Source organism: Saccopteryx leptura, chromosome 1, assembly GCF_036850995.1.
Source record: "Saccopteryx leptura isolate mSacLep1 chromosome 1, mSacLep1_pri_phased_curated, whole genome shotgun sequence".
NCBI lineage: Eukaryota > Metazoa > Chordata > Mammalia > Chiroptera > Emballonuridae > Saccopteryx > Saccopteryx leptura.
In genome coordinates, this window is record NC_089503.1 from 369,181,700 (window position 1) to 369,208,977 (window position 27,278).

At 40.0% G+C, this 27,278-nt stretch overlaps 1 protein-coding gene across 7 annotated transcripts in view; it reads left to right on the plus strand.

Moving 5' to 3' along the window:
* The window catches only part of PKHD1 (PKHD1 ciliary IPT domain containing fibrocystin/polyductin), a 482,558-nt gene that overhangs the window by 344,453 nt on the left and 110,827 nt on the right, over positions 1 to 27,278 (plus strand). For all 7 annotated transcript variants that reach the window (XR_010748128.1, XM_066359212.1, XM_066359215.1 and 4 more), the window contains 5 exons: positions 3,099 to 3,253; positions 4,627 to 4,779; positions 11,415 to 12,293; positions 12,954 to 13,122; positions 14,994 to 15,148. Coding sequence is in view for 6 of the 7 variants with exons in the window: in XM_066359212.1 (XP_066215309.1) it covers positions 3,099 to 3,253; positions 4,627 to 4,779; positions 11,415 to 12,293; positions 12,954 to 13,122; positions 14,994 to 15,148 (1,511 nt within the window). In the remaining variant the exon portion in view is untranslated. The remainder of the gene's footprint in view (positions 1 to 3,098; positions 3,254 to 4,626; positions 4,780 to 11,414; positions 12,294 to 12,953; positions 13,123 to 14,993; positions 15,149 to 27,278) is intronic.

Genomic DNA, 27,278 nt, shown 5'->3' on the forward strand with positions numbered 1-27,278 from the left:
TTAACTATTATTATCTGCATTTTACAGACATGAAAACTGAGGCTAGAGGAGTTAAGTCAATTTTTAAAGTTCATAAAGCTGGAAGTTCCTGAGGCTGGATTTTACCCTGGTTTATTTGATTCTATTGCTTGTGCTGTACATATTATAAATATTAAAAACAGCATGTCTTAGTGCCAGTCCTGCAGAAGAGTATTGAATGAGTTTATATGAATACTGTATAATTATCATAGTGTATTCATTTTATAGATAGCCTTTTTGAACCTTTAAAAAACTGTGAAATAATTTAAGACTCACAAGAAGTTGTAAAAATAAGAGTTCTCACACATCCTTTGCTCTGTGTTCCCTAATGTTATCTTCCATAACCATAGAACATTATCCAATCCAGCAAGTTGATATTAGTACAGTAGTAACTAAACAACAAAATAGTCAAATCATTTCTTTAAACATTAATTTATAACCTTCTTTATGTTAACAGTCAGTTTAGTAACTCTTTCTAATCTTTTGTTATGGGGGGAAGATTTCACTTAGACCCCTTTATGAACTTTTAACAACAGAATTCAAGATCTAAATTTATTTGTCTATAATTGATATATTTTATGAAGAACATTAGAGTGAAAGATAATGAGGAAATATTTCATAAAAACCCAAACTCTTTTCTTACACTACCTACCAAAGCAAGCTTAGCCAGGTAGTTGAAAACAATTTTTTTTTGTTTAGTTATATAGGTGAGCTGACATTTTTAAAAATTATATTTATTTATTTATTTATTTATTTTAGAGAAGAGAGACAAAGAGAGAGGGATAGAGAGAGAAAGAGAAGGGGGGTAGGGAGCAGGAAGCATCAACTCACATATGTGCCCTGACCCTGACCGGGCAAACCCAGGGTCCCGAACCAGCGACCTCAGCATTCCAGGTCAATGCCTGATCCACTGTGCCACCATAGGTCAGGCTGGTGAGCTGACATTTTAATGAACCATGTCAATGAACATCTTTCTTGTCTTCTGTTTTCTGTGCATGTATTATTTTTGTTAAATGATGTCTATTGTTTTATATCCTGCTTTTTTTCCCAATCAATACGTAATGAACAGAATTCTTTGTAATTCATTGCTCTGCTACAGTGTACGTTTTAATGGCTGAATGGAATGATATTTCACTGTATGGGTTATAAACTTTTCATAATTTTATTGATTATCATGATATCATTATGATATGTGGTAGTGTTGCTTTTCATTATCATTTAGCCGGTGAAGAACTAAGAGTCAGACAGGTAGGTAATGTTATTTAATTAAAAGTATTTGCACTTGATCAGGAGTCTTCCTTTGGTCATAGTTCAACCTCTGATTCCATTCATTTATCTGTTCTTGAGTTTTGTTACTTAATCTCTCTGGATCTTAGTTCCCTTGCCTTTAAAAGTTAGTGGTTGTTCTAATATTCTATAGCTGTGAGTTTTCTAGGACGCCATAGAAAAGCAGGAACAAAAATAAGACTCCAAATTCTTTCCTTAAAATTAACAAGTCTTTCTCTCTGACTCTCTTTTTTTCTAACCTCAAGCACACAGCTTTGATGTAATTATAATCTTTGGTTCATAATAGAGTCATACCATTGACCCACAAATGACCCCTTTTAATTTATTTCTGTTTTGGTGTCAATATTATTTAATAGACATCTCTGAATTCCCCATTCACATAGTAGAATCTTTAAGGATGTTTACTAGTTAAAATCTAAGTTGTCTTTTTTATATGCAAATGAAATATGTTTTATATATCATTATATTTCTAGTGCCCACCTTAATGCCTGGTGCATACTAGTTGCTCAATCAATAAATGTGGCATGATTGAATGGCCTTCACATGGACCTGTTACCTGGATGGATATTTTCAGATAGAGGAAAATCTATTTTCAAAACTTGGTAAAATATAGACATTAGCAAAAGAGGCAGGTAATTAAAATAAACATATGGCATTGAAGTTAGTAAAAAGTGAAAACTGAGAATAAAACAGACATATTCACTAGGAAAAACTAGGTGACAGTGAAAGACTAACCAAATTTTTATTAAATGTGAGTTAAAAAACAAACAAAAACGAACAAGAGCCTCATTGTTGCATATTATGTGCACAGTACTTGCACAGGGCAGAGAACATCCAGGGAGTGTATACCTTTATTCCTACAGGAGCACTGGGATGTTGGAGGGAGGCTTTACATATTGTCACCTTTCAAATGAAGATAGGACACTCAGAAAAGATTTAGTGACTTCCAGGTCACACAGCTAGTAAGTGGTACCTGTAGGATCCATACTGTATCTGTCTGATCATAAAAGTATGAGCTTTAATGGATGATAATAAATTGTCTTAAAATTATAGTATAGGTCTTCAGAAATTTTAAGAAATAATCCTTTCTGAAATACCTTTATTATTTTACTGGATGCCGATAAGGGAGGAAGATTTCCATTTTAGGAAATCACATATAGATGGAATATATAAACTCTGCAAATTTTATTCTTTCTTGTTCCTTTTTCTTATACTTACTCGCCACAGAATATCTTTGCTACACCTGTATTGTATACCATATTTCCCCATGTATAGATGCACACTTTTTCAAAAAATTTAGAATCTAAAAACTGGGTGCATCTTATTACAGCAGTTGTAGTTTTTATACTTGCATTTCCCGCTTTTTCACGCTTGTTTTTGCGCTCATTGTTGAAGACAGTGATTCGTCGTCAGACACAGATGAGGACAAGCTAATGGATGGGAGTTTTGACAGTGATTAGGAGTTGTATGAATTTTATGATGAATAAAACCTGAGTTCAATAACTTTAATACATTTTTTTTTCCAAATTTTGAGCCCCCCAAATTAAGGTGCAACTTATACATGGGAGTGTCTTATACATGGGGAAATATGGTAAATGTAAGCCAGAAGATTGACTCTGTTAGCATTAAACTTTTTGCAAAAGCCTTTGGTCTCCGTCTTGACTTGGACGTTTTTCTTTGACCTCCCTGGGGGGAATTGTTGGTGGCAGAGCATTTCCTTCGCAGTATGAAGGGAAGCAGGTGATCAGTGTTGCATTGCCAAATTACTTGATACCATCTTTATGTCGTTACAGAATTATAGTAGAAGACACGGTAGACTGGCGACCCCACGACAAAATCGTCCTTAGCTCCTCTTCTTATGAGCCTCATGAGGCGGAAGTCCTCACTGTGAAAGAAGTCAAGGGCCACCATGTCAGGATCCAGGAACGGCTCAGACATCGGCACATTGGTACGCTTTGCTTGGTGGGCTCAGGGGAACGAACGAGCCAGGAAGACCGTTTCCCGCCTGGGGCCTTGGAGCCCATCACCGCGCAGAGGAGACGGCCAGTCCCTTACGGTTGTCCTCGACTCATCCTAGAACACATGATCTCTATCCCTTCACTAATTTTATTGACTAATTAAACATATTTCAATGTGAGGGAATGTTTTAACTTTTCATTTATACTGGCAAGTCTAGAAGCAAGCAGAAGGGTTGTGGCTCTTGTTGGAGGTCACTTGGACATTTTCATGGCTAGGACAGAATAAATCTCATGGGAACCGAGTTTCCAGGTCATTTCCTGGCACCCTGAATCACACTATTTAGAACGTGGAAGTTATTGTAAATAACGACTGCTTTTTCCATACTTAGGAATGTGTCCTTCCTGACAGAAAGGTCATTTTATGTTTTGATTACTACTGCTACCAGAAAAAAGCCTAATGCCTTTAGTGAAAAAATAAAAGTGCTGAGTATGTTTATACACAATACACAGTTAAAATATATTGTACATAAATAGTAAATAACCATAACCATACATTTCCTACTTCAGTGTAATAAATATAAATACATCTAATATAGGAAATACAGCTAATAAGTTTTAAGACATGAAAGAGAGGGGTTAGGGAATCTCTTTTTGTCTAAGATTTGAGAAAGGAAAATACCTGTTTTCAACAGGTGTATACCTAAAACTGTGTTTAAATCACAATTCCAAAGATGATTTCTCTTTTAAAAAAACAAAAATGGCCGAGAAGAGAGAAATCTGCAGCTATCCTTGCCAGCCAAGTGCCCGGTGGGACACGTGGAGGGCGGGAACCACACCAGCGCCGGCTGTTCAGCGCCCTCCGCGCAGGCGTGAGGTGAGACCCACGCCAGGAGGACGCTGCTGCTGCTGCTTCTTGCCCCTCGATTCCCACACAAAGCTGCGTTAGTTCTGTCCCTGCCTCTGTTGCTCTGGGACTCCTCACTCTCATGGAAGCACTGCACAATGTGCAGCCAAAGCCTGTCTCACACGGATGAATTTAAGGAAGGAGGTTGGGGACCCCCACTAATTGGACAATGTCCCCGCACCTGGTAACCTGTCCCAGTGCCCATAGTTATTGAGGAGAAGTGAATTCTTGCTGAAGCACGCTCACTCTGATCCCAAAGAGACCCAGGTAAACAGGCTTTTCATTTCTCAGCTGACGTTTGCTGAGAACGAGAACGCCGGAGGAAAAGCGGCCCTTAATGTCGGCAGGACCACGGAGGGGAAAGCAGTGCTTTCATTTGGCAGGTTCCCTGGGTCTCCAGCTGGTGAGTTTTGAAATAGGTTTCTAAAAGTTTTCCTTCCCCCACTCTTCTTGCCCCAGGAACTGTACATGTCTTAGAGGATGGCCGACATATTCGTTTGGCTGCTGAGGTTGGACTCTTGACCCGAAATATACAAATCCAGCCTGATGCCTCATGTAAGGGGAGACTACTTGTGGGGTCCTTCCGGAAGTCCAACGGAGAAAAGTTTTCAGGTAAATGAAACTTTAAGTTGCTAAGTGTTACCAATTGGAGCTTCCTTGTCATCTAGGGCACTTAGAAATTCCAACGGTGAGAATTTTCCTTTATAAAACAAAATGTTCACGTTAGAGGGCTCCGCTGTGCTCTGAGAAGCTCTGAATTTTCAGTCCTAATCTGTGCTTAATTATCAGCGTGATGTTAGAATAATATACTAGCGATCAGCGCATATGCACATTTTTACCTCAAAGAAAACATCTTCAGCAGATGTGAAATTTCCTCTGCTTTGAAATTATAGATGATTTAATGACCACTTGAGTTTTATCTCTCTCCTGAATTTCTATTACGCTTTCCCAGTAGCATGCTGTATCTGATGGCAGGCTTCAGTGCATGCTATAAATTAAGAGTGAAAATTTAAATAGAAATGATTTCTACATTCTAGACTGCTTTAAGGATCAGTTCATTCTCTCTCGTTTTTTCCACATTCCAGCTCTTGAAATGCCACAGAATAATTTGATTAGTACCTTATTTTTTAAACTTGCATTTCTTCAGTATTATTTCAAAGTTTGTTTCGTAGTCAGATAAATTTGGGAAAGGCTATCCCTGTGGCTCTATCTTAGAAAGTCACTAGCACGTGAATACAGTAAAGGCTCCGAGAAAGCCTGGCACGAAGGCTCTGACCACTTCCCAAATATACAGAACATGGAACACTTTCTGTTGGCATGTCTGTTTCACCAGAATGATAAAGGGAAATGTTTGGACCTTAAATTGAAAGTCTGGGATTTCTGGTCCATAAAACAAGACTTCTCTCCATGAGCTGTCACTCCATCAATTCTCAACAGAAGTGATTTTGCTGCCCCCCACCAACCCCAAAGGACACTTGGCAATATCTGGAGATGTTTTGTCACTTGGCAACTTTGGTGGTGGTGGTGGGCACTTCTGGCATCTAGTGGGAAACTATCCTACAATGAGTATGGGACAGGCTCCCACAAGAGAGGATTATCTACTCCACAATGTCCATAATGTTGAGATGAGAAGTTCTGCTCAAGAAGACTAAAAGAAAGTCTGAGTCCCGGTCTTACTGGGAAATAACACAATCCTGAAGCTGATGGACATGGGGAATTGGGAGCAAGGTAGGACCTCTTTTAACTTCAACTGCTGGCCAAGCTGAAGCATGGTCAGAGGAGCGGAACAGATGGCCAATTCTTATAGTTAAACACCAACCCAGAGGTGAACCAACAGCAAGACTGACTTGGTCCTGAACCTCTGACATTGCTGATTGATCCACGGGTTTTTATTTTTATATTTATTTTTAATTTTTTTTTTTTTTTTTAATTTTTCTGAAGCTGGAAACAGGGAGAGACAGTCAGACAGACTCCCGCATGCGCCCGACCGGGATCCACCCAGCATGCCCACCAGGGGGCGACGCTCTGCCCACCAGGGGGCGATGCTCTGCCCCTCCGGGGCATTGCTCTGTTGCGACCAGAGCCACTCTAGCACCTGGGGCAGAGGCCAAGGAGCCATCCCCAGCACCCGGGGCCAACCTTGCTCCAATGGAGCCTTGGCTGCGGGAGGGGAAGAGAGAGACAGAGAGGAAGGAGAGGGGGAGGGGTGGAGAAGCAGATGGGCGCCTCTCCTGTGTGCCCTGGCCGGGAATTGAACCTGGGACTTCTGCACGCCAGGCCGACACTCTACCACTGAGCCAACCGGCCAGGGCCATATTTTTAATTGTTTTATTAATTTTAATCTATTGTGTTTACATGGATGCAAGTGTCCCACTGAATATAACTCCTTCACCCCCACCCCTGTGTCTTTTTTTATACCTCCTTTGCCCCCCTCCTCTTAACTCCCTCCCCCCTTCGCTCTAGGATTTGCTGTCCTGTTATCTAGATCTCTGTGATCCATGGTGTTTTTTAAATCATCTCCAGGGGAAAGGCTAGAGAACCTAGACTGAATGCTTCTTATGGACCAGAATCAATGCTGGTTTTCATGCCCATTTTCTCTCAGTTAATCCTAATATCCCCATGAGAGAGACACTTTTATGGACAAGGAAACAGAGTACATAATAAAATTGGCTGCTTATTTGTAAAATTCTGTCATGAGCTTGTCTACTCCTTGAGGATAAGTTTAGGTTTTCCCAGTATGGTGACTGCTATGTATTAGATGCTCAATAAATGTGAATGAATACAATAAACGAAGAAAAGCCATCCAGCTAGACAGTGGCAGAAGTGACATTCACATTTGATCCTGATTCTGAAGCCCTTGTTAAATAAACTTTTAATTTTGTAAATATTTTAGATTTATAGAAAAGTTGCAGAGATGGTGTGGAGAGTTCCTGTGTACCTTTCAGCCAATCTGTCCTATTGTTAGTATCTGACATAACTGGTACATTTGTCAAACCCAGAATATTAACATTGTTACATTACTGTTAACTGAACTCTAAGCATTATTCAGATTCTACTAGCTCTTCCACTGATGTTTTATTACCTGTCCCAGAATCTAGTTTAGGCTCCTGCATGGTATTAAGAACCTTTGCATTTCAGGGACTACAAAATGTCTCGTGATATTTTTGCCCAAGAACCTATTAACCTATCAGATATAGAAATCCCTATGCAAATTTTAACATGAGATTTGTTTTGATGTCTTTTAAAAGATTATTTATACGGAGCTGCAAAATTCAGTTTACTTACAAGTTTTGGTCAGAGTCTGCTTTGACAACCACCAAGATGATAATCACTAATAGCCATTTATTAAGCCCTTACTCCGTGCTAAGTGTTTTAATCCCCATGATCAAAACAGTATTCCTACCTCTGTCTTAGAACTGAAGATGAGAGACTTGAAGAGGTCCAGTAATTTACAGACAGGGAAACAGGCAGAACTCACACTCATGCCTAGACCCCTGCTCTTCTGGTATACTATAAAGAAACAGGAGCAGATGGGTCAGCAGTCCTAAGGGTGAGCATGTTTGTAAACCATCCTTGCTTCCCTCTTGCCCTTGGCCCTGAGGGGCGGAGAGCTGTCTGAAGTCTCTTGGCCTCCTCAGGGTTGAACTTGCAGCCAGTGGTGAAAAGACCATGAAATCCAGCTGACTGGGATTCAAATGTTGCCTCTACCAGTTGCTAGCCGTGTGATTATGACAGGTTTCTTAACCCCTCTGAGCTTCATTTTCATTATCAGTAAAACAAGGATGTCCACAGGGTTGTATGGTTTTGTAGCATGGATAAATGTTTGCTCCAGATTCTGGAGCAAAACTTTCCAGGTTTGAATCCTGACTTGTGATGAACTGTGTGACTTATGGTAAGTTACTCAATCCTCTGGGTCTCACTCTCATCAACTGTAAAATGAGAATAATGATGCAGCGTCCTTTACAGGGTTGTCATTAGGATGAAATGTGTTCAATATATGTTTGTTTGTCTTTAAACAACCTTTGCCTCTTTCTGTAATGTACGCCGGAGTCTGGGTCAGGTGGGAACAGCAGGTGCAGGTCAAGGACGCCAGTGATGGGCGTTCAGTGGTCGTGGGGCAGAAAAGCAGAACAGAGCTTTCAGTTCCTACTTTTAAACCAAAGCCCTCTGTCAGTCTCCTTCTGACCAGCTGTATCCAGCAACTTGTACCCAGAAGTGTGATTTTCAAAGGAAAAATAGCAGTGAACAAGATCATTGCTGAAGTCTCTGTCTAAATGCATAAGACATTTTACATATGGGGTGTTCATTTTTAGTCTTGTGCAATTTAAAACAATTAATTATAACTATGCACGTATGACGTAAAAAAAACACTAATGAAAATAATATTGACACATTGCCTTGACTTCTAGAACCATGTTCCCATCCACAAAATGAGGGATTTGTGTGTGGACTCACACTAACTTTGGTGTCCTTTGTGCCAAAGTTCTACGTGGAGACGGGGGTGGCAGCCCTTTCAGCGGTGCGCTATTGCTGAGGGACACTGTAAGTTACTTCCAAAGTGACAGCACCAGACAGAGAGCTTTGGGTTTTATCCTTTGGTGACGGTGTTCAGACCATCTAGCCAAGGCTTCTCAATCAGTGTCATGAGAATTTAGATATATTGAAATCCTATTGTCTAGCCACAAAGAAAGACACTTGATCTGTCCTCACAAGGGCTTGGCTCTTCACAGCAGCTGATTTGCAAGGGTTCCCGTTTCTGGTCTATGAAAGGGGAGTAGGGAAGGTGGCAGGTTTCCACTGGACTACCTTTGAGCTTTCAATACTATGACCAAAACACTATTACACCTCTGTTTTTAATGAGAGAAATCTCTTCTGAGTTTATCTTGGGCAGTAGTGTTTTAAACTATTTTTAAAAAGAAAGAAAAAGAAAAGAAGTGAAGTGCAGCATTGATGTCTAAGCTAGCTAGGGGCACATGACTAATATTGGCACGTAGCTACCACGCAGTCCCCTGATTCCTAACATAAAGTTCTTCCTTTGATTCCACCGTGTCCCCCACTCTTCTGCGTGTGCCTGCATGGGGTTAATAAGACAGCCTCTCCATCTGTACACCTCGGTCCAAGTTCTAGTGTGTTACTTCACCCTCTCTGCCTCAGTTTTCTTCTCTGTAAAATGGGGATAACAACTTAAACTTTTGTGAAAATTTAAAGTTTATATGGTATCTATATAATATATATTATATGCCTAATATATATATAAATTAATGTGCCTAAAATATATAAATACATATAAATATAGTAAATATATATAAATTGCGAAATTTCCTGCCCTCTGAAACTGTAGATGATGTAATGAACACTTGCATTTTGTCTTTTTCTAAATTTCTATTATTCTTTCCCTGGGGTCTGCTATGTCTTATGTCAGGAAATTTATATATATGAGGTGGGCAAGAGTAGGTTTACAGTTGTGAGTATATGAAACACAGAGTTTATTCTTAAATTATTATTTATTAATTATTGTGTTTTTGCTATGAACAACTATAAACCTTCTTTTACCCACCCCTGTATGTGTATAATTAACCAGTGCCTGGTATATCATGAGTGCTATATGAGAATTACACAGATAGTTACAAATTTATCCCATTTCTCCCTATAATCATGTTACTATCTATTCTGTCAAGAGTATACACTCTTGCCTGACCTGTGGTGGCGCAGTAGATAAAGCGTCAACCTGGAAATGCTGAGGTCGCCGGTTTGAAACCCTGGGCTTGCCTGGTCAAGGCACATATGGGAGTTGATGCTTCCAGCTCCTCCCCCCTCCTCTCTCTCTGTCTCTCTCTCCCTCTCTGTCTCTCTCTCCTCTCTAAAAATGAATAAATAAAGTAATTAAATTTACTTGTTCTTTAAAAAAAAAAAAAGAGTATACACTCTGACATATTAGTGCTCATTACATTTTTAAATCAACCTATGGGTATATTTTATACTGTGTTTTAATAATTTCTACTTAAAATAGTTCAAATGAAATTGCTGGTAGGACTAAGTAATTCATGAACCTTTCCTGATATAAAAGATGTAGAAAATTTCATTATGAGGATAAAACAGAGAATATAGTGTGGCTAAGATAAAAATGCAGGATTTTAAAATTATTTTATTTATTTATTTATTTAATTTTTTTTTTTTTTTTTAGGTGAGAGGAAGGGAGATAGTGAGGCAGACTCCCACATGTGCCCTGACGGGATTTACCTGGCAACCCCATCTAGGGCCAATGCTCCAGTACCTACTGAGCTATTTTTTAGCACCTAAAGCTGATGCACTCCAGTGGAGCTATCCTCAGTGCCCTGGGGCCAAACTTGAATCAATGGAGCCACTGGCTGCTGAGAGGAAGAAGGAGGGAAGGGGGAGGGAGAGGGGAGGAGAAGCAGATGGTTTCTTCTTCTGTGTGCCCTGACTGGGAATTGAACCTAGACCGTCCATACGCTGGACTGACACAATATTCACTGATCCACTGGCCAGGGCCTTAAAATGATTTAAAAAATTTTTATTTTCTCTATCATATCTTAATCAAAAAGCATGTCATGAATGTCACATTTTGGCATATATGCTGAACAGAAGTAAAAATTTTACTTATATCACACTCTTGAGAAATGTTTAAAATTTTAGTGCTGGCCAGTTGGTTTAGTGGATAGAGCATCAACCCAGTGTGTAGACGTCCTGGGTTTGATCTCAGTAGGGGCACATGCAAGAGTCTCTCTCTCTCTCTCTCCCTTCCTCTCACTTAAAAAAATGTTTTATAGAGTTGGCCATTATATTTGTTCATACATTATCTTTGTGGGGATGATTCTGACCTTGTCACATGGGGTCGCTGAGATAGAGAAAGGGGCAGGATTTTGAGGTGAGTTCCCAGGAATCCATCTTCTCTTCATTTGTACCTGCGGGGAGATGCATGGGTCTCTAAGCGAGGTGTCAGCTCCAGTGCCCACCCCCTTTCCTCTGTCTTCCCTTTCCTCTTTCCCTATCCATTACCAGACTTTTCAAACTGCACATGAAACCCGTGTTAGGCATTACTGACATATTCTAAAGACTCATATTTTGTTAGTGAGACTCACTGGCATGAACTATTGTGCTGGTGCTGAGAATAAATGATGACATTTTAATGAAAAATCTACATATTCTACTGCCAATAAATGAACCATCCTTCTGCCTTTTGTGGGAAAGAAAAAAGTAGCTAATAATATACCTTTTGTTTTCAGGTGTCCTTCAACTTTTCAATGTAGAAATTCAGAACTTTGGGTCACCATTGTTCTCCTCCGTTGAATTCACTAACGTGTCGGCAGGATCCTGGATAATATCTTCTACTCTGCACCAGAGCTGCGGCGGTGGCATTCATGCAGTTGCCAGTCACGGAATCAGTTTCAATGACACTGTAGTGTTTAGCACAGTCGGCCATGGCATTGATTTGGAGGGTCAGGCCTATTCTCTCTCTAATAACCTTGTGGTTCTGACGACACAATCAGCGTGGTCCACTGTCTGGGTGGCAGGAATCAAAGTGAACCAGGCGAACGACATCAACCTCCATGGGAATGTTGTGGCAGGATCAGAGAGACTTGGCTTTCATCTCCGAGGCCAGAGGTGTTCCTCTCTTGAAGCTCTTTGGTCTGACAATGTGGCCCACTCAAGCCTTCACGGTCTTCACCTTTATAAGGAAAGTGGGCTTGGCAACTGTACTAGAATCTCTGGCTTTTTGGCTTTCAAGAACTTTGACTACGGTGCCATGCTCCATGTGGAGAACAGCGTGGAGATAGAGAACGTCTCTCTGGTGGACAATGCTATCGGTCTTTTGGCAACCGTATATGTGTCCTCTGTTGCACAGCACTCCATCGGAAAGGAGCAGATTGTACTTAGGAATTCAGTCATCGTGGCCACTAGCTCCTCTTTTGACTGCATCCAGGACAAGGTTAAACCTCACTCTGCCAACTTGACATTAACGGACCGAGCTCCTTCCAACCCAAGAGGGGGTCGAGTTGGTATTCTGTGGCCTGTATTCACTGCCAAACCAAATCGGTGGCCTCAGGAACCATGGCACAAAGTGAGAAGTGGCCATGTAATTTCAGGAATCATGAAACTTCTAGGTAGGATGTTTGAGCTTATTCAGTGTAGCTTTATATAGCTGTGTGTAGAATTGTTAATAGCATTCTGGAATTACATCAACAAAAGGGTGCAGTGTAATCTAGTGCTTGTTATACAATTGACCACCTGCTGGGTATTGATAACCACAGTGATGGTTTATAAAGCAGTGAGTGATGTCTTTAAAAGATGACTGCTTTATATATGTTGAAGAGCTTTCACAGCAATTATTTAATTTGATTATATATGAAAATTCTCCTAGGTATTATTTTTCCTGTTACACAAAGGAGGAAGCATAGATGCATAAATTGAATCTAACTGAGGTTGTTTACTAGTTGCCGGAGTAGCCAGGAATAAAATCAAAGTTATACAACTGCCAATGCAGTTGACCTTCTGTTGGATCGCTTTTGTAATATCGTACTCACTTCCTATTGGATTCCGATCTATGTGTTGGCATGTTCTTTCTTCTATTTTGCACACAACACTCATGTCTTAAAGAATTACAACTATTTAAGTCAAAATTTATATAAATATCTGGAACTAGTCTGGACAGCTTAAATTTATTCCTGCACATAGAGTAGCTACGTTGTTTAGTTGTATAGACTGTTTTTGTGGTTAGTAGTTTACATGATCTAATGTTACAATATTTTAAAACCTTTTTTCAGATGTCACCTTTTCTAGTTTCGTGAAGAGTTGCTATAGCAATGACCTAGATGTCTGCATTCTGCCCAACACAGAGAACACTGGACTCGTTCCTCCTATAACAGCAGAGAGGACCAAAATGCTGAAGATCAAAGATAGAAACAAGTTCTACTTTTCTCCTTTACAAACCAGGTGCTACTAGTTTTAGTATAAATATTTATATATAATAAGTCATATCGATGAAGTATTTGACAGTTCTTCAAATCCTTACGTATGTTTTAAAAAAGAATAAAATCATCAATGGAAATAAAAATAAGCCCTTCTGGGAAGATATGTTAGATGAATTGGATGACCCCCATTCTTTACTCCTACGTCCGTGTGCTGTGTATGCTATGATGTGTGGTGATTGCAGTCTCTCTCACTAAAGAGGCAGAGGCTGCTTCTCTCTCGAGTCTGGTCTCAGCTGTGTGACTTTCTCTGGCTGACAGAAAGGGCAGAGGTGAGGCAGTGCAATTTTTATTAATATTGTTTTATCATTTTATCTTTATTAGAGATACTTCTTTGGGATGTTTTTAATTTCTGGAAAACATTTATCTTAATTTTGCATGTTCTATGGAGTAGAGTGTCATACTCTTCAGAGGGGAGATTGGGAGCCCTGATGCAGGAGCTGGCGGGGAGGAGCCCGGGCGGGCCGTCAGGAATCCTGGGAAGATTGGGAGCCCTGGTGCAGGAGCTGGCGGGGGGTGGGGTGGGGGGGGGAGCCCAGGTGGGCCCTCAGGAATCCTGGGAAGATTGGGAGCCCTGGTGCAGGAGCTGGCGGGGGGGGGGCCATCAGGAATCCTGGGAAGGTTGGGAGCCCTGGTGCAGGAGCTGGCGGGGGGGGGGGGCCCTCAGGAATCCTGGGAAGATTGGGAGCCCTGGTGCAGGAGCTGGCGGGGAGGAGCCCAGTGGGCCGTCAGGAATCCTGGATCTGAACGGAGTGGCTTAGACTGATACTGGCGCTCCAACCAGGTGTAACTACTGTGGAACATGGGACTGAGAGTTTTGTTCAAGGATCTGAAAATTAGATAAGGCATTATTTTTGTCATAAAAGGGAGTGGGAAAAATCAGGAACAGGGAAAACGGGCTTTTTTTTTTCTTCCCCACAACATTGGGGAAAACTCTTTGAGTTAGAAGAAAAGAATCAAGAAAAATCACCCTAATTGGAAAGTTGATGTTTTGGGCCCAATACCTATCTCTTTGAAATATCCATTCCTGAGCCACTTTTGGTGCCTACACATTATTAGGTATGCAATTTGGGTTATTCTGTTGTTTTTCTCCTACTGTCCAATTTTCTTTAGGTTCATGTAATATCTAAGGGATGAAATAGTTATAAAGCTAATGATACTAGCATCTGATTATTTGTACTATCTTAACACATGATTGAGATACAATAAATATTTATTATTATTATTATTATTAGTGGTACCTAAAAGTATTAGACCAGGAGAAAGCAAATAAGTTTTCTATATTCAGTGTTATACTTGCCTATTATTTGTTTACATATCTTGCCTGGTTCTAAATTCTGGAAGTATAGGAACCACGTCTCTATTTATCACCACAGTACTCCCCAGCCTGTACGTGGTAGGTTTTCAGTAGATATTTGATAAATAAGAACATCTATTTTTGCTGTGTTTGCATATAGCACAAATATAATTTTTATTTATAATGATAATCTTAAACTACTACAAGTCTCCAGAGTTTCATAAAGAAATGATTACATTATTTTTAATAGATATTAGAGTTAGGAGCATTTTATTATATTTTACTGCTTAGAAAATTAGCAATCTATATAAAGATTTTCTATCTAGAATATGTATTCGAGTAATATCAATAATATTTTTCTTTTTGACCATATAACTGGGAAATAACTTTTTCTATAGAGTTTTATTTACTATCAATGTAACTCATTATTAATAAGAACATCTTGTTGAATTTATTTTTTATTAGATCAGTAATACCAATATGTTTTCTTTCTTGTTGCTTATCATGAAATAGGAGTTGCTTTCTGTCTGTCTTTACAGGAAAGATTTAGGAACACTGGTCTGCCCTGAATCAGATTGTGAAAGTCTGAAACACCTCTTTAAGGATCTGGATGGGAGAGCCCTGGGTCTACCTCCACCAGTGTCTGTGTTTCCCAAAACCGAGGCAGAATGGACCGGGTCCTTCTTCAACACAGGTAGGTTATAACAGAACTCACTGCCTCCAGTAGAGCCAGCATGCATGCAAAGGAGCTGGTTTGGCCATGTTGTCTAGTGGGAAAAGAGTATTCTTAAGAGGAGCTGAGTTCTAGAGTTGGAGCCAGTGCTAATATGCTGCTCAACTCACCCTCATCCTAGGAATGTTAAGTGACTAAGAGATGTTGTGATCACTGATCGCTATTGTGGCCTCCGTGAGATTGCCTGTGTCTCTGTCAAGGTTCAGATTTCCACCACAGGCTCTGTGCACAGGTGAGGAGAGTAATACTCTCATTACTTTGGTCACGAAAGCAGCACTCTTAGGGCTCAGTGTTTCACAGTGTCAGCCCTAGAGCCAGCCCCTCTGGCACTGACTCGACCTTCTCTCCCATCAGAACTCAAGCAGAGGGTGGTGGAGTGGATCACATTAATTGATGAACTGATCAAGTGAATGAATGATTGATAACTGAGGAGACTATTAACACTGTTTCCCCCAAACCATTCAAGTACATACAGAAGAAATTGAGGCCTTCAGCTACTGGTTTAAGGATTTTCCTTTAATATAGAATCCTGGAACCAAGACATTGCCAGGTATCTTTTTACACAATTGTTTTTACTTTTCTTCCATTTAAACTACTATTACTTTATAGCATTGGTCGTTTAGAGAATTTTAACGGAAGTCTTTTAATTACAATTTCATGGTTCAACACTTTTTAATATTTTCCTCAAATTTTTTTTCATAAGTTGAAACCTTATCTTTGCAACAGAATACCAAGCTTTGGGAATTACAGAATAGGTTTTAAAATGTCATTGCTGAACAGGTAAAACATGCTGAGTAAATATTCATTTTGAAATATTGGTGGCCCTGGCCCGTTGACTCAGTAGATAGAATGTCGGCCAAGCAAATGGATGTACCAGATTCGATTTCCAGTCAGGGCACACAAGAGAAGTGACCATCTGCTTTTCCCTCCTACCCTCTCCCCCTTCTCTCCCTCTTCTCCTCTTGCAGCCAGTGGCTCAGTTGGTTCTAGCGTCGTCCTGGGCGCTAATGATAGCTCAGTTGGTCTGAGCACGTCAGCCTCAGGAGCTAAAAACAGTTCAGTTGATTCAAGCTTCAGCCTCAGATGGGGGCTGTGGGATGGATCTCAGTTGGATTGCATATGGGAATCTGTCTCACTATTTCTTCTTCTCTCACTTAAAAAAAAAGTATATTGGCTATATCTGTCGAATATAACCAGCAAATACATGTTTGAACAGAAGAATGAAATCCAGGGAACTGTCTATACTGACAAAGTATGTGCAGAGTAGTAAATGGAAAAAAAAAAAGATAAGCAGCTAGTCACCCATTACCGCTAATTCTATCCAAATAGCTTTCTGTAGTCGGTTGTTCTGCTGGTTTTCAGAATCATCCCACTGTTACAGGTGTCAGGCTATTGAGATAGCATTCTTATACAGTGTATCCGTAAAGTCATGGTGCACTTCTGACTGGTCACAGGAAAGCAACAAAAGACGATAGAAATGTGAAATCTGCACCAAATAAAAGGAAAACCCTCCCAGTTTCTGTAGGATGATGTGGCAGCATGTGTGCATGTGCAGATGATGATGTAACACCGTGTATACAGCGGAGCAGCCCACGACCATGCCAGTCGAGATGTGGACGGTACAGAGAAAAGTCACTCGCTAAATTTGAATCCGTGACCAAAGTGCAACGTGAATATCAGCATGTTTATAATGAAGCACCACCACATAGGAATAACATTACTCAGCGGGATAAGCAGTTGAAGAAAACTGGCAGTTTGGTGGAGAAACCCCGTTCTGGTAGGCCATCAGTCAGTGATGAGTCTGTAGAGGCTATACGGGATAGCTACCTAAGGAGCCCTAACAAATCTGTGCATGAGCCCACATTGAACTGCACTGAATAGGGATGAAACTGGGAGAGTTTTCCTTTTATTTGGTGCAGATTTCACTTTCTATTGTCTTTTGTTGCTTTTCTGTGACCGGTCAAAAGTGCACCATGACTTTACGGACACACTGTACTTTAAAATAAGTACATAAATAATTGTGAGGTTTTTCTAAACTTGTGGGTTTTGGTAAGGATCCCATTTCTGTGAAATCAGTGCCGAGGGTTACGTGTGCCAGAACATCTAGTAAAAATTACACTCACGAAGCAATAAGGACTGAGGACAGTGTCTGAGCTTGGGTTGCCCCGGAAGCAGACCCTGACATAAGGTGTAGAATCCAAATAGTTTATGTGGGCAGTGAACTCAGGAAAGGAGAAAAGGGGAGAAATGAGCCAAGGAAAGGATGAGACTATTAAAAGGTGTGCTATCAAACTGGCTACCCCTGTGGACAGCTGGAGCTCAAGTCGGGTGGGAACTTCAGGAGACCATGGGAACATGACTCAGAAGGACCCCAGCTAAGTCATGAAGAAGCTAAGGTATTTATACTTCAAATCCCTATTCATCTCTGGCTGAGGTTTGCTTCTGGGGATGTTGCCTGTCCATCCCTTTAGCTTTTCCTGAACACAGGCCAGCTGTGCTCTTTTCTGGGGCCAGAAAACACCTTTCTCAGAAGGGAGCTGTAGGTCTTTGTAAAAGAGCCTTTTGTTTGTGAAGGTGAGTGCCAAAAACTTGAGTGTGGCATTGAAAATTCTGTTACAAACAAGATCTCTAAATGTCTGTCAAATCCTCCATGGGTGAATAATAATGTTCTTCAGATGAACTCTTAGGTGATTGCTTCTCATCTGTTGTAAACACACTAGGCACAAACATGTTCTTGCTCCTGGTTACAATGATGTATATTCTATTGTCATTACTCCTTGTCTTGAATGCGAAACATGATTCAGTGATGGTAAAATTCCAGCAAGTATTATACTATTAATTATCACTTACAATCCATGTGTGGACAAGCGTGAGCGTGTACGTGAGTGACTAATGTACATATATAAAGAGGTATATATGACTGACTGCCTTAAACTCCTGTCGTTTTAAAGCTTTATAACATTTTAAATGAGGTTACTACAGGTACCAACTGCAAGGATTCCCACAGTAGAATCTGATGTGGACTGCACTAAGAATACTGTCTGTGTCCTCTTGCAATGAAGGACACAGCATGTAGTAAATGGTGAAATGGATCTGTAGTGTTTTCCTTTGACTTCCAAACATGAATAGGTCCGTCCTTCCCTCAATCAAGTCTATTTTTATTTTTTAAACTATTCTCTTCTATGCAACTTTCCAGTTCCTGTTCACAATCTGGTGAATGAGAAAAGTAAAACTTTAATCTTGAGAGAATGAATGTCTATTTTGTGTTTTCCTTCTTTAAGACAAGATCTATGACCTTCTGTAAAACAGCGACAGCCGTGCAGTGAAGATGAAATTCAAGACCACTGGGACCAACTCTCACATTTTTCCCCAGTGGCATGAAGTTTTAACACACTCTTCTGTCCTTTTTCAATTTTATGGACAGTTAGGATTCCATTGCCTTTGAGGTTTAGTTTGAACCTGAAAAATCCAGATTTTATTTGCATATAGAAGTTCACCTGCAGACTGCCCACTCATACAGGTGTCCACAGGTGCCCACATCCTGTCATACACTCCAGCACTAGGAGCACACATTATCCATGTGGATCAGCTATGAGGAGTACTGTGCCGGTGGGCTTTTTATCTGTGCAATGCAGGGTGTGTAGCCAGGGGAAAATGAGCTGTTAATTTTGTTTTGTACTTATCTGTAAGTTTGCATTTGCAGCCAACTTTGAAACACGCATGACAATGGAGCGCAAGGCAGCTCATCCCAAGCAGAAGCTCCTCTCAGAATGATTTGCATTTTATTCTGAGAAGGATTTAGTTTGATATGGGGGCATCTGATCGTCTGAATACCCAACATCATTTAGAAAGACAAAGTCTTGAAATCAGTATCCCATGTACGTAAGACCATGTAGACATCAAAGCTCCCCACTTTGCTTCTGATTCATTTCCTGTCTGTCCCAGACGACAAATGGGTGGCACCACCTCCCAGACCAGTTTGCAGGCGTGGCACACTGGTGGTGTTGGGAGAAATCCGAGCTTTAGTTTCAATGGCATTTATAATTTCCCAGACGTGATGAAGACGGGGAGATCAAATGGAAGCTGGCATGCGCTGAGCACCTGTGGTGTGCTAAGCACTGAAGTTGGCATTTTCTTTCATTTGGTGAATGCATTTTGACCACCTACACACTCCCAGCACCTTTCTAAGGATGGAACTGTAGTTGTGAAAAAGATAACATTCTTGCTTTCAGCAAATGTATGTTCCAGTGGAAATATATATATACCATATATGTATGAACAAATAAACGAACATATTCCAATCATGGTCAGAGTTATACAAATAATGAGACAGGGTTTTGGACTAGAGAGGTAGTTTGAGGAGCGTGTGTTTGTGTTTGTGCCCATGTGTGTAAGGAAGTTGCTATTTGAAATAGAGTAACATTCCCAATGAGACCTGACCGAGGAGTGAGGAGTCACACTGCTCTGAGCAAAGGGAGGAGCCTTCAGGGAGAAGGAGAAGCCAGAGCAGGGATTCTGAGACAGGGATGGCCTCCACCTGTCTGAGGGTGGGTGGAGAGGAGACCAGGGCCAGGGGTGTGTAGTGAAGGAGAGGGGGACTAGCTGGAGTTAGCCAAGAGCCGGAATCTTTATAGGCATGGGTAATCTAATGAGATGGTGTTGGAGGGCTCTGGGAAAGGCGGCGATAGGATTCTATTCCCTCCCGGAAGGGAGCATACAGGCTGCTATGGAGTGAATGGGCAATGGAGGAGCGGGCGGTGCTGTGAGGAAGCTGAGGGAAGGGGGCTGAGCGGCTCCTGCTCCGTCAATGAGCTGTGCTGGTGTGCACACCCTGCACCGGTCCACAGTGACATAGGGGCAGAAATGTATTATATTACTTAGAAACATAGCAATCTGACAGAGTAGTTTTATGTCTGTGAAATCTAGTAAATAATTTTATTTTATGTGTGTAATTTGTCTGGTAAGTTATACTCGGTATTTCTAAAATTACTGACCCTCAAAGGACTGGAAATTTTAAAACAGGCAAACAAAACAAAACAAAAAACCCTGTTCTGCCAGAATTTTTCCAGTTTAGGAGATGCATTTGATGTGCTCAGGAAAGTGGCTTCAAAGCTGGCTTAGCATCTACATCATGAATCACCTGGGACCATAAACATGCATCTGAATGTTGAAGGGACTTTGGTCAATAGGTGTTTGTGAGGTCTGAGCCCTCCTGTGTAAACACACACACACACACACACACACACACACACACACGAAACTGTCCCATGTGATTCCGCTGTGCTGAGGTTTTAGAGTCACTACTTATTTTAGAGTTATATGCTCCCTTTAAAGTAAATAGGATGTTAAGAAGACAATTAACACTTTAATTTTAAAAAGAGGGCAGTTTTACTTTCTCATGAAAAATCCAGAATTGATTTCTGTTTCAAATACCAACGGACATAAACATACTTGCTTATATGCATACTGAATATGTTTCCAAAATGGAAAAAAACATTAACTAAAAAATATATAGCCTGACTGGGTGGTGGTGCAATGGCTAGAGCGTTGGATTGGGATGCAGAAGACCCAGGTTCGAGACCCTGAGATCGCCAGCTTGAGTGAGGGCTCATCTGGTTTGAGCAAAAGCTCACCAGCTTGAGCCCAAGGTCACTGGCTCAAGCAAGGGGTTACTCGGTCTACTGAAGGCCCGCAGTCAAGGCACGTATGAGAAGGCAATCAATGAACAATTAAGGTGTTGCAATGCGCAACGAAAAACTAATGATTGATGCTCCTCATCTCTCCGTTCTTGTCTGTCTGTCCCTGTCTATCCCTCTCTCTGACTCTCTCTCTGTCTCTGTAAAAATAAAAAACATATAGAACTATTTGCTATCTGAATTAAGTCTTTGAAACATAAGACTATATCAAACCTTTTTATTTATTTATTTACTTACTTATTTAAGTGAGAAGAAGAGAGAGTGTGAGACAGACTACAGCATGTGCCCCAATCAGGATCTACCCAGCAACCTTCGTCTGGGGCTGATGCTTGAATCATCTAAGCTATTTTTAGCGCTTGAGGCTGATGCACTTGACCAACCCAGCTATCAGCATGGCGGGCTGACGCTCAAACCAACTGAGCCACTAGCTGTGGGAGGAAAAGAGGGAGAGAAGGCAGGGAGGGGAAAGAGAAGCAGATGGTTGCTTCTCTTGTGTGTCCTGACTAGGAATCAAACCTGGGTTATCCATACACTGGGCCTATGCTCTATCCACTGAGCAAACCAGCCAGGGTCCAAACTTTCTTAAAATATAGATTATTTTCCTTAGTATTAAAGTGAGTTGGGTGACCTCAAAATGTCACTTTCACTATACATCACTGGGTAAAAATGGGTACAATGCTAAGTTTATTTTTTCAATTCTACATTGAATCATTATATTAAAAACCTAAATTCATGATAAGCTTTTCCCACACTTTCCTTGACATAATTCCCAGCACAGTGCTGGAGTTTGACCAGGATTTCTGACCACATTCACCTTCAGGGCAGGTGAGAGTTTCTCATTCATTACCACAGGAGGGTAAGAAACATACTTCAAGTTGTGTTATTTCTTGGACGCCTCTTGAGAAAGTAAGTTATCAACCACTGTGGAGACCTTAGAAGTGACTGGCCTCAAATCAAAAATAAAAGATTAGGTGGACAAAAAAAGAAAATAAAGCTGGCATTTGACTGTCAGCTCATGGAGTGATGGAGGGGCCTTTGAGTGAATAATGGGAAAACTCCAGCCATGCGGAGATGTAGGCTCAGCCGCTTTGCAGAGGGTGGCCAGCGTTTTCTCAACTCTAGATCTTGAAATGTGTCTTTTCTTTAAGCTTTCCAGACTTCTCTTTCTTCCCATTTGTCCTGAGAATGACAGCGAGATGGTATTATAAAATGGGAGAAGGGAGAGGGAGGGAGAAATGAGAGGACAGAATGGAGAGAGGAAACGGTTGTTAGAAAATTTGTCTGCAAATATCTGTGCTTGCAGAGGTCTTTTTCTTCTAGCTAGAGGGGGAAATACCATTCTCTTTTCCCAAGCAATTACAGGCCCCAAAGATTGAAACTTGGTATATAGCTCTTTAATCTCAGCAGATATTTATGGTTAAACATTAGACTTTTAGGATTCCAGATGTCAGGGTATTAAAATATAAAGGCACAGTGGAGCCTCGGAAAATATTAGAATCTTTGGGATATGTGGCTGCAGGGATTCTTCTCCCGAGCAGAGGAGGAGAAAGCTTCCCGGATGTGTTAAGACCCAAAGAGCTGCTCTCCTTCACCTTTCCCTCTCACTCCCCGCGATGTGCCTCGTCTCCAGGCAGTGAACAGCATAACACTTTTTAATTGCATTTTGAAATAGTCCATACTGTGCATTGGAATGATGTTTCATGTGTGATTTTTTAATGGTTGATGTGAAAAGGCATCTGATTCATGGGAACGGCTTCCTTTTCTCTTTATTCAGTCCAGGCGTTTTATCCTAGAGGTTAACTTGCTCCTCACATCTTCCAGGAACAACGAATCCTTGTTAAGTATCGCCATGTTTCTGACTTTCTGCTAAGACCTTCGGATGAATTATCCCATCTAATTTAACGCCATCAACAGGGTCTACCTTATGAGATAGCTATTCCGTCCATGTGTAGATGTGGAAACTGATGTGGGGACGTTAGGTAACTTGCCCAAGGCATACCACTAATTCGTAGAAGACTCAGAACTGAACCTGTGGTTTTGACACTATGCTATACTGTACACGGCACCCTCCTAGGTTTTCTTCCTTCTTTTTATGCATTCTCCAGCATTAGTTCTCTTAGCTCTATCAGCATTTGTCACACAGAAAGTTCTGTCTACACAGAACAAAGCAAATCGAGACTGTGCAATAATTCCAGCAATTATCTCTCCCAACTAGCAATAAGAGCAGTTACCATTTATCTAGCATACTCCATGTGCCAAGCATTATGGTAAGTGGTTTATAAACATTCCCATTTATCCTTTCAACAACCTTAACATGTAGGGATTGTTATGCTCTTTCAGCATTTAAAGAAATAGGGATTTGGAAAAGTTAACCAATTTTTCATGGTCCCACCGCTAGAATGTGCAGAACCAAGATTTATATCTATATTTGCCTGACTCCAAAGTCTGAGCTTGTAAGCACTTCTAGATCATTATCATGGTGTGGCTTGAATCACATGGTGGGCGTGCTATACCAGAGATGTGTTCAACTGGATTAACTCCCAAATTTACATGGTAGCAAATAGATTTTTCAGTTAAAAGGAACTATCAATTATTGTAACATTTTTTTGGAAAGGTAATTTAATAGCAACCACAAAAAACCATATATGTAATCATTTTTCATATACAAACTACACTCTGTCACATCCAAGAAAAGCATGTTGCTAGTTTTAACCACTGGAGGTTGTATGATGACAATAGTGTGGTATGAGATTTGGTCATAAGGCCAAACATTTATTGCAGTGACTTTTCTGTAGCTTCCCTTTTCCCCCAGTCAGTTTCTGTAGGTGTTTTTGTTTTCCTATTTGGACAAACATTTACTGAGTGTCTAGTGAGAGCAAATCATTATGCACTGTTGGGGTAATCTGGAAGGGACATCAACATACATAGATAAGAAGCCATTCCTACCCTCATGCATGGGAGCAGGAGGTCCAGGCTGCATGATGAAGAAAAGTCTTTGGTATCAAATGAGCACAAGGTATGTTGGAGAGATCATATGTAGTTGAGGATATAGACAAAGGCTAGAGGGAGGAAGTGGAATTTGCCAGGAGCCTAGACCGTTGGTTAAAACTTTAAAAGGCATGTGAAAGAAGAAAGTGGAAGAGTTGTGTTTGGACCCACTAACCCAGGGCTGTCCTGTTTTGCGGTACAGAAGCTTCCCTGCGGAGTGCTCCCTGGCTCCCCCATACAGTGGGTCTCTGCCTCTTTATGCCCTTGCTTTACCTGTCACTTAATTCCATCCTAACGCATCTCATGCTCTGCTGACATCACCTCATGAACCTACTTCTCAAACAGACTGTGTATTTCTAGAAGACAAAACTCTTTGAATTTTTAGTACAATACCTTGAACATAAAATATGCTTAGTAAATGTTTGTTAAATGAGGGAATAAATGAATAAATAGGTGAACAAATGCATGAAGAAGTAAAAATGTAAATTATTTTGTCAGTTAACTGTTTCATAAAGTAAATCTTATAGGTTTATTTTATGTATAATTTTTTGTAGTCTTTTAAAAGAATGTTTGCTATTCACTAATCTTAGGAGATTGTGAAAAATAAAGTTTTTGGCCAAGTAAATTTGGAAAACTCTATTGCCATTTTGGAGATTGATCTTGTGCATAAAATATTAAAACTTCTGGTAAGTCCTGTAATTAAATTTAAAAAATTATGTTTAGCCTGATCGGTTGTGGCTCAGTGGATAGAGCATCGACCTGGGATGCTGAGGACCCAGGTTTGAAACCCTGAGGTCACCAACTTGAGCACGGGCTCATCTGGTTTAAGTGCCGGCTTGTCAGCCTGAATGTGGGGTCGTGGGCTTGAGCCCAAAGTTTGCTGCCTTGAAGCCCAAGGTCGCTCGCTTGAGCAAGAGGTCACTGGCTCAGCTGGAGCACCTCGTACCCTGGTCCAGGCACAAATGAGAGGCAGTCAGTGAACAACTAAAGTGAAGAAACTACGAGTTGATGCTTCTTATCTCTCTCTGTACCAGTATCTCTTTCTTTCCAAGAAAAAAGAAAAAGTTTAAATTTGTGTTATCTAGTATTTCTTTCTCAAACTTTTAAAGTAGAGAATATTTGTTTATACTACACATTAGTGTCCCTTGGGAATTGTGTATTTTTTCAGAATTCATCTGGGAAATATTGCCCAAGATTAATTTATTAATTTTCAAGTATACATGACAGTTGAAAAAAATAAGCTTATAGCATCTTGAATGTGGTTGATTTCTTGAAAGTCGTTCTGTTCCACTGCCCATTCAAAGCATCAATGGCTTCTGCCTCTACATTCCCAGGAAGTGGGTGTTCACTCCCTCACAAAGCTTCCTAATATATTTTGGGTAATTTTTCTTGTTAGGATCTTCTTTTTCTGATTTCTACCCAGTGACCTAGTGTTCCTTCAGATATGACAGATTATAAGTCTTATTGTTTTCATATGACAACCTTTTACATATCTAAAGACAGTAAAATAATCATATGCCTCTCTCTCAAGCATAAAACTTCTAAATTCAATCTACTAGTCAATATGTGACAGATTGTTTTTCAGGTCGTCACTTTCTAGACTGGCTTATTTTTGTTGTTCTTCAATTTGTCAGTGATTTTTCCAAAATGTAGAAAACAGAACCTTCACTTATCCAGAAGAGCACGGTCCAGTGAAGGGAATAATGCAAGACAAAAGTATATTTAAACCTTCTAGTAAACAGGTTAAAAAAAGCTGAAAGAACAGGTGAAACTAAATTAATAATATACTTTAATTCAATATTTAAAATATTATAATTTTAAGATCAATATAAAATTATTGATATGTATTTCTATTTATATCTTTGAGATTTTGTTTTACAGTTGTAGCATATCTCAATTTGAAAACTACATTTTCATAAGAAATATTTGATCTGTTCCTAGATTTCATAAACTTTACAATTGAAAAGTACACTCACATATACATGTTGTTGCAAATATAACCAATCATTTTGAATAACTAATCAGTTTTGCATTTTAAATTATAATTAAAATTATGTATAATTTATAATATAGTTTCAGTTGCCCTAGTCATATTTCAAAGGCTAAATAGCTACATGTAACTATGGTTACCATATGGGCTCTTTCTGCCCTTGTTCTGGCAAGACAGTATTAAAGACACTAGATTATTTTTAACCTATGTGGTAGACCCTATTCATCCCTGTTAAATTCCATTTTTATAGGTCACGGATGCATCTTGGATTTCTAGGATTAGAAACTATCCTCAGAATTAGAAACTACTCTAAACATCACCTAATTGTATCCGGACATATAACTCAGTAAAGGAAAGAAGTTTGCTTAGTCCTGGATTATCTACCATTAGCAGGAGCTACTCTGTAAATAACGAGTCCTCTAAACCAGTGGTCCCCAATCCCCGGGCCACGGACCAGTACCGGTCTGTGGGCCATTTGGTACCGGTCTGCAGAGAAAGAATAAATAATTTACATTATTTCTGTTTTATTTATATTTAAGTCTGAACGATGTTTTATTTTTTAAAAATGACCAGATTCCCTCTGTTACATCTGTCTAAGACTCACTCTTGACGCTTGTCTTGGTCACGTGATACATTTATCCGTCCCACCCTAAAGGCTGGTCTGTGAAAATATTTTCTGACATTAAACCGGTCTGTGGCCCAAAAAAGGTTGAGGACCACTGCTCTAAACAAAGCGTCCAGGTTTTGTGACATTTCTAATGTACTACTTAAGTGAATGACCCCTATTGAGAAGTCTATTTGCATTTCTATGATTTATTGTACGAGAAACAGTGATATCAGTGTTCCACAGAGGGTTCTTTTTGAACACCTGCAATATACTGGCTTTCTTTTTTTTTATTTTCTTTCTTTTTTTTTTATTTTCATTTCTACCCAGTATTATTTTTAGGACTTCATTGAATAATAAACTGTTTCCATTTTTCAAATTTTAATAATAGAGGAATCTTGCACTGCTGCTTTTATTCTTTTGGTACAATAGTATTGAAAGATTTAGAAAGCAGTAGCTCAAACTTTACCTTGTGTAATACCTAAGACAGATGAATGTTTATTTTATATTTCTGTGTGTGTGCATGCTGTGCATGTGTGCATTTTAATAGAAGGGAATTCTTAAGCAGCCTCACTGATAAATAAAATGCTTGTGCCTTACCAATAGGTACTAACGAAGTTAGTGATTGAAACCTTCTCATTTCAACTTTATGGATTTGAAAGATCGTTTGATCTAGTTTTCAGTTTTATCTTCATATATTTGCATACTCACTAGATGTAAAAATTAATGCAATTTTTTTGACAGTTTGAATGCAGTCATTAAAAGTATCCAGAAATAGATATATGGATGGAACAAAATATTTTTAAAGGTCAA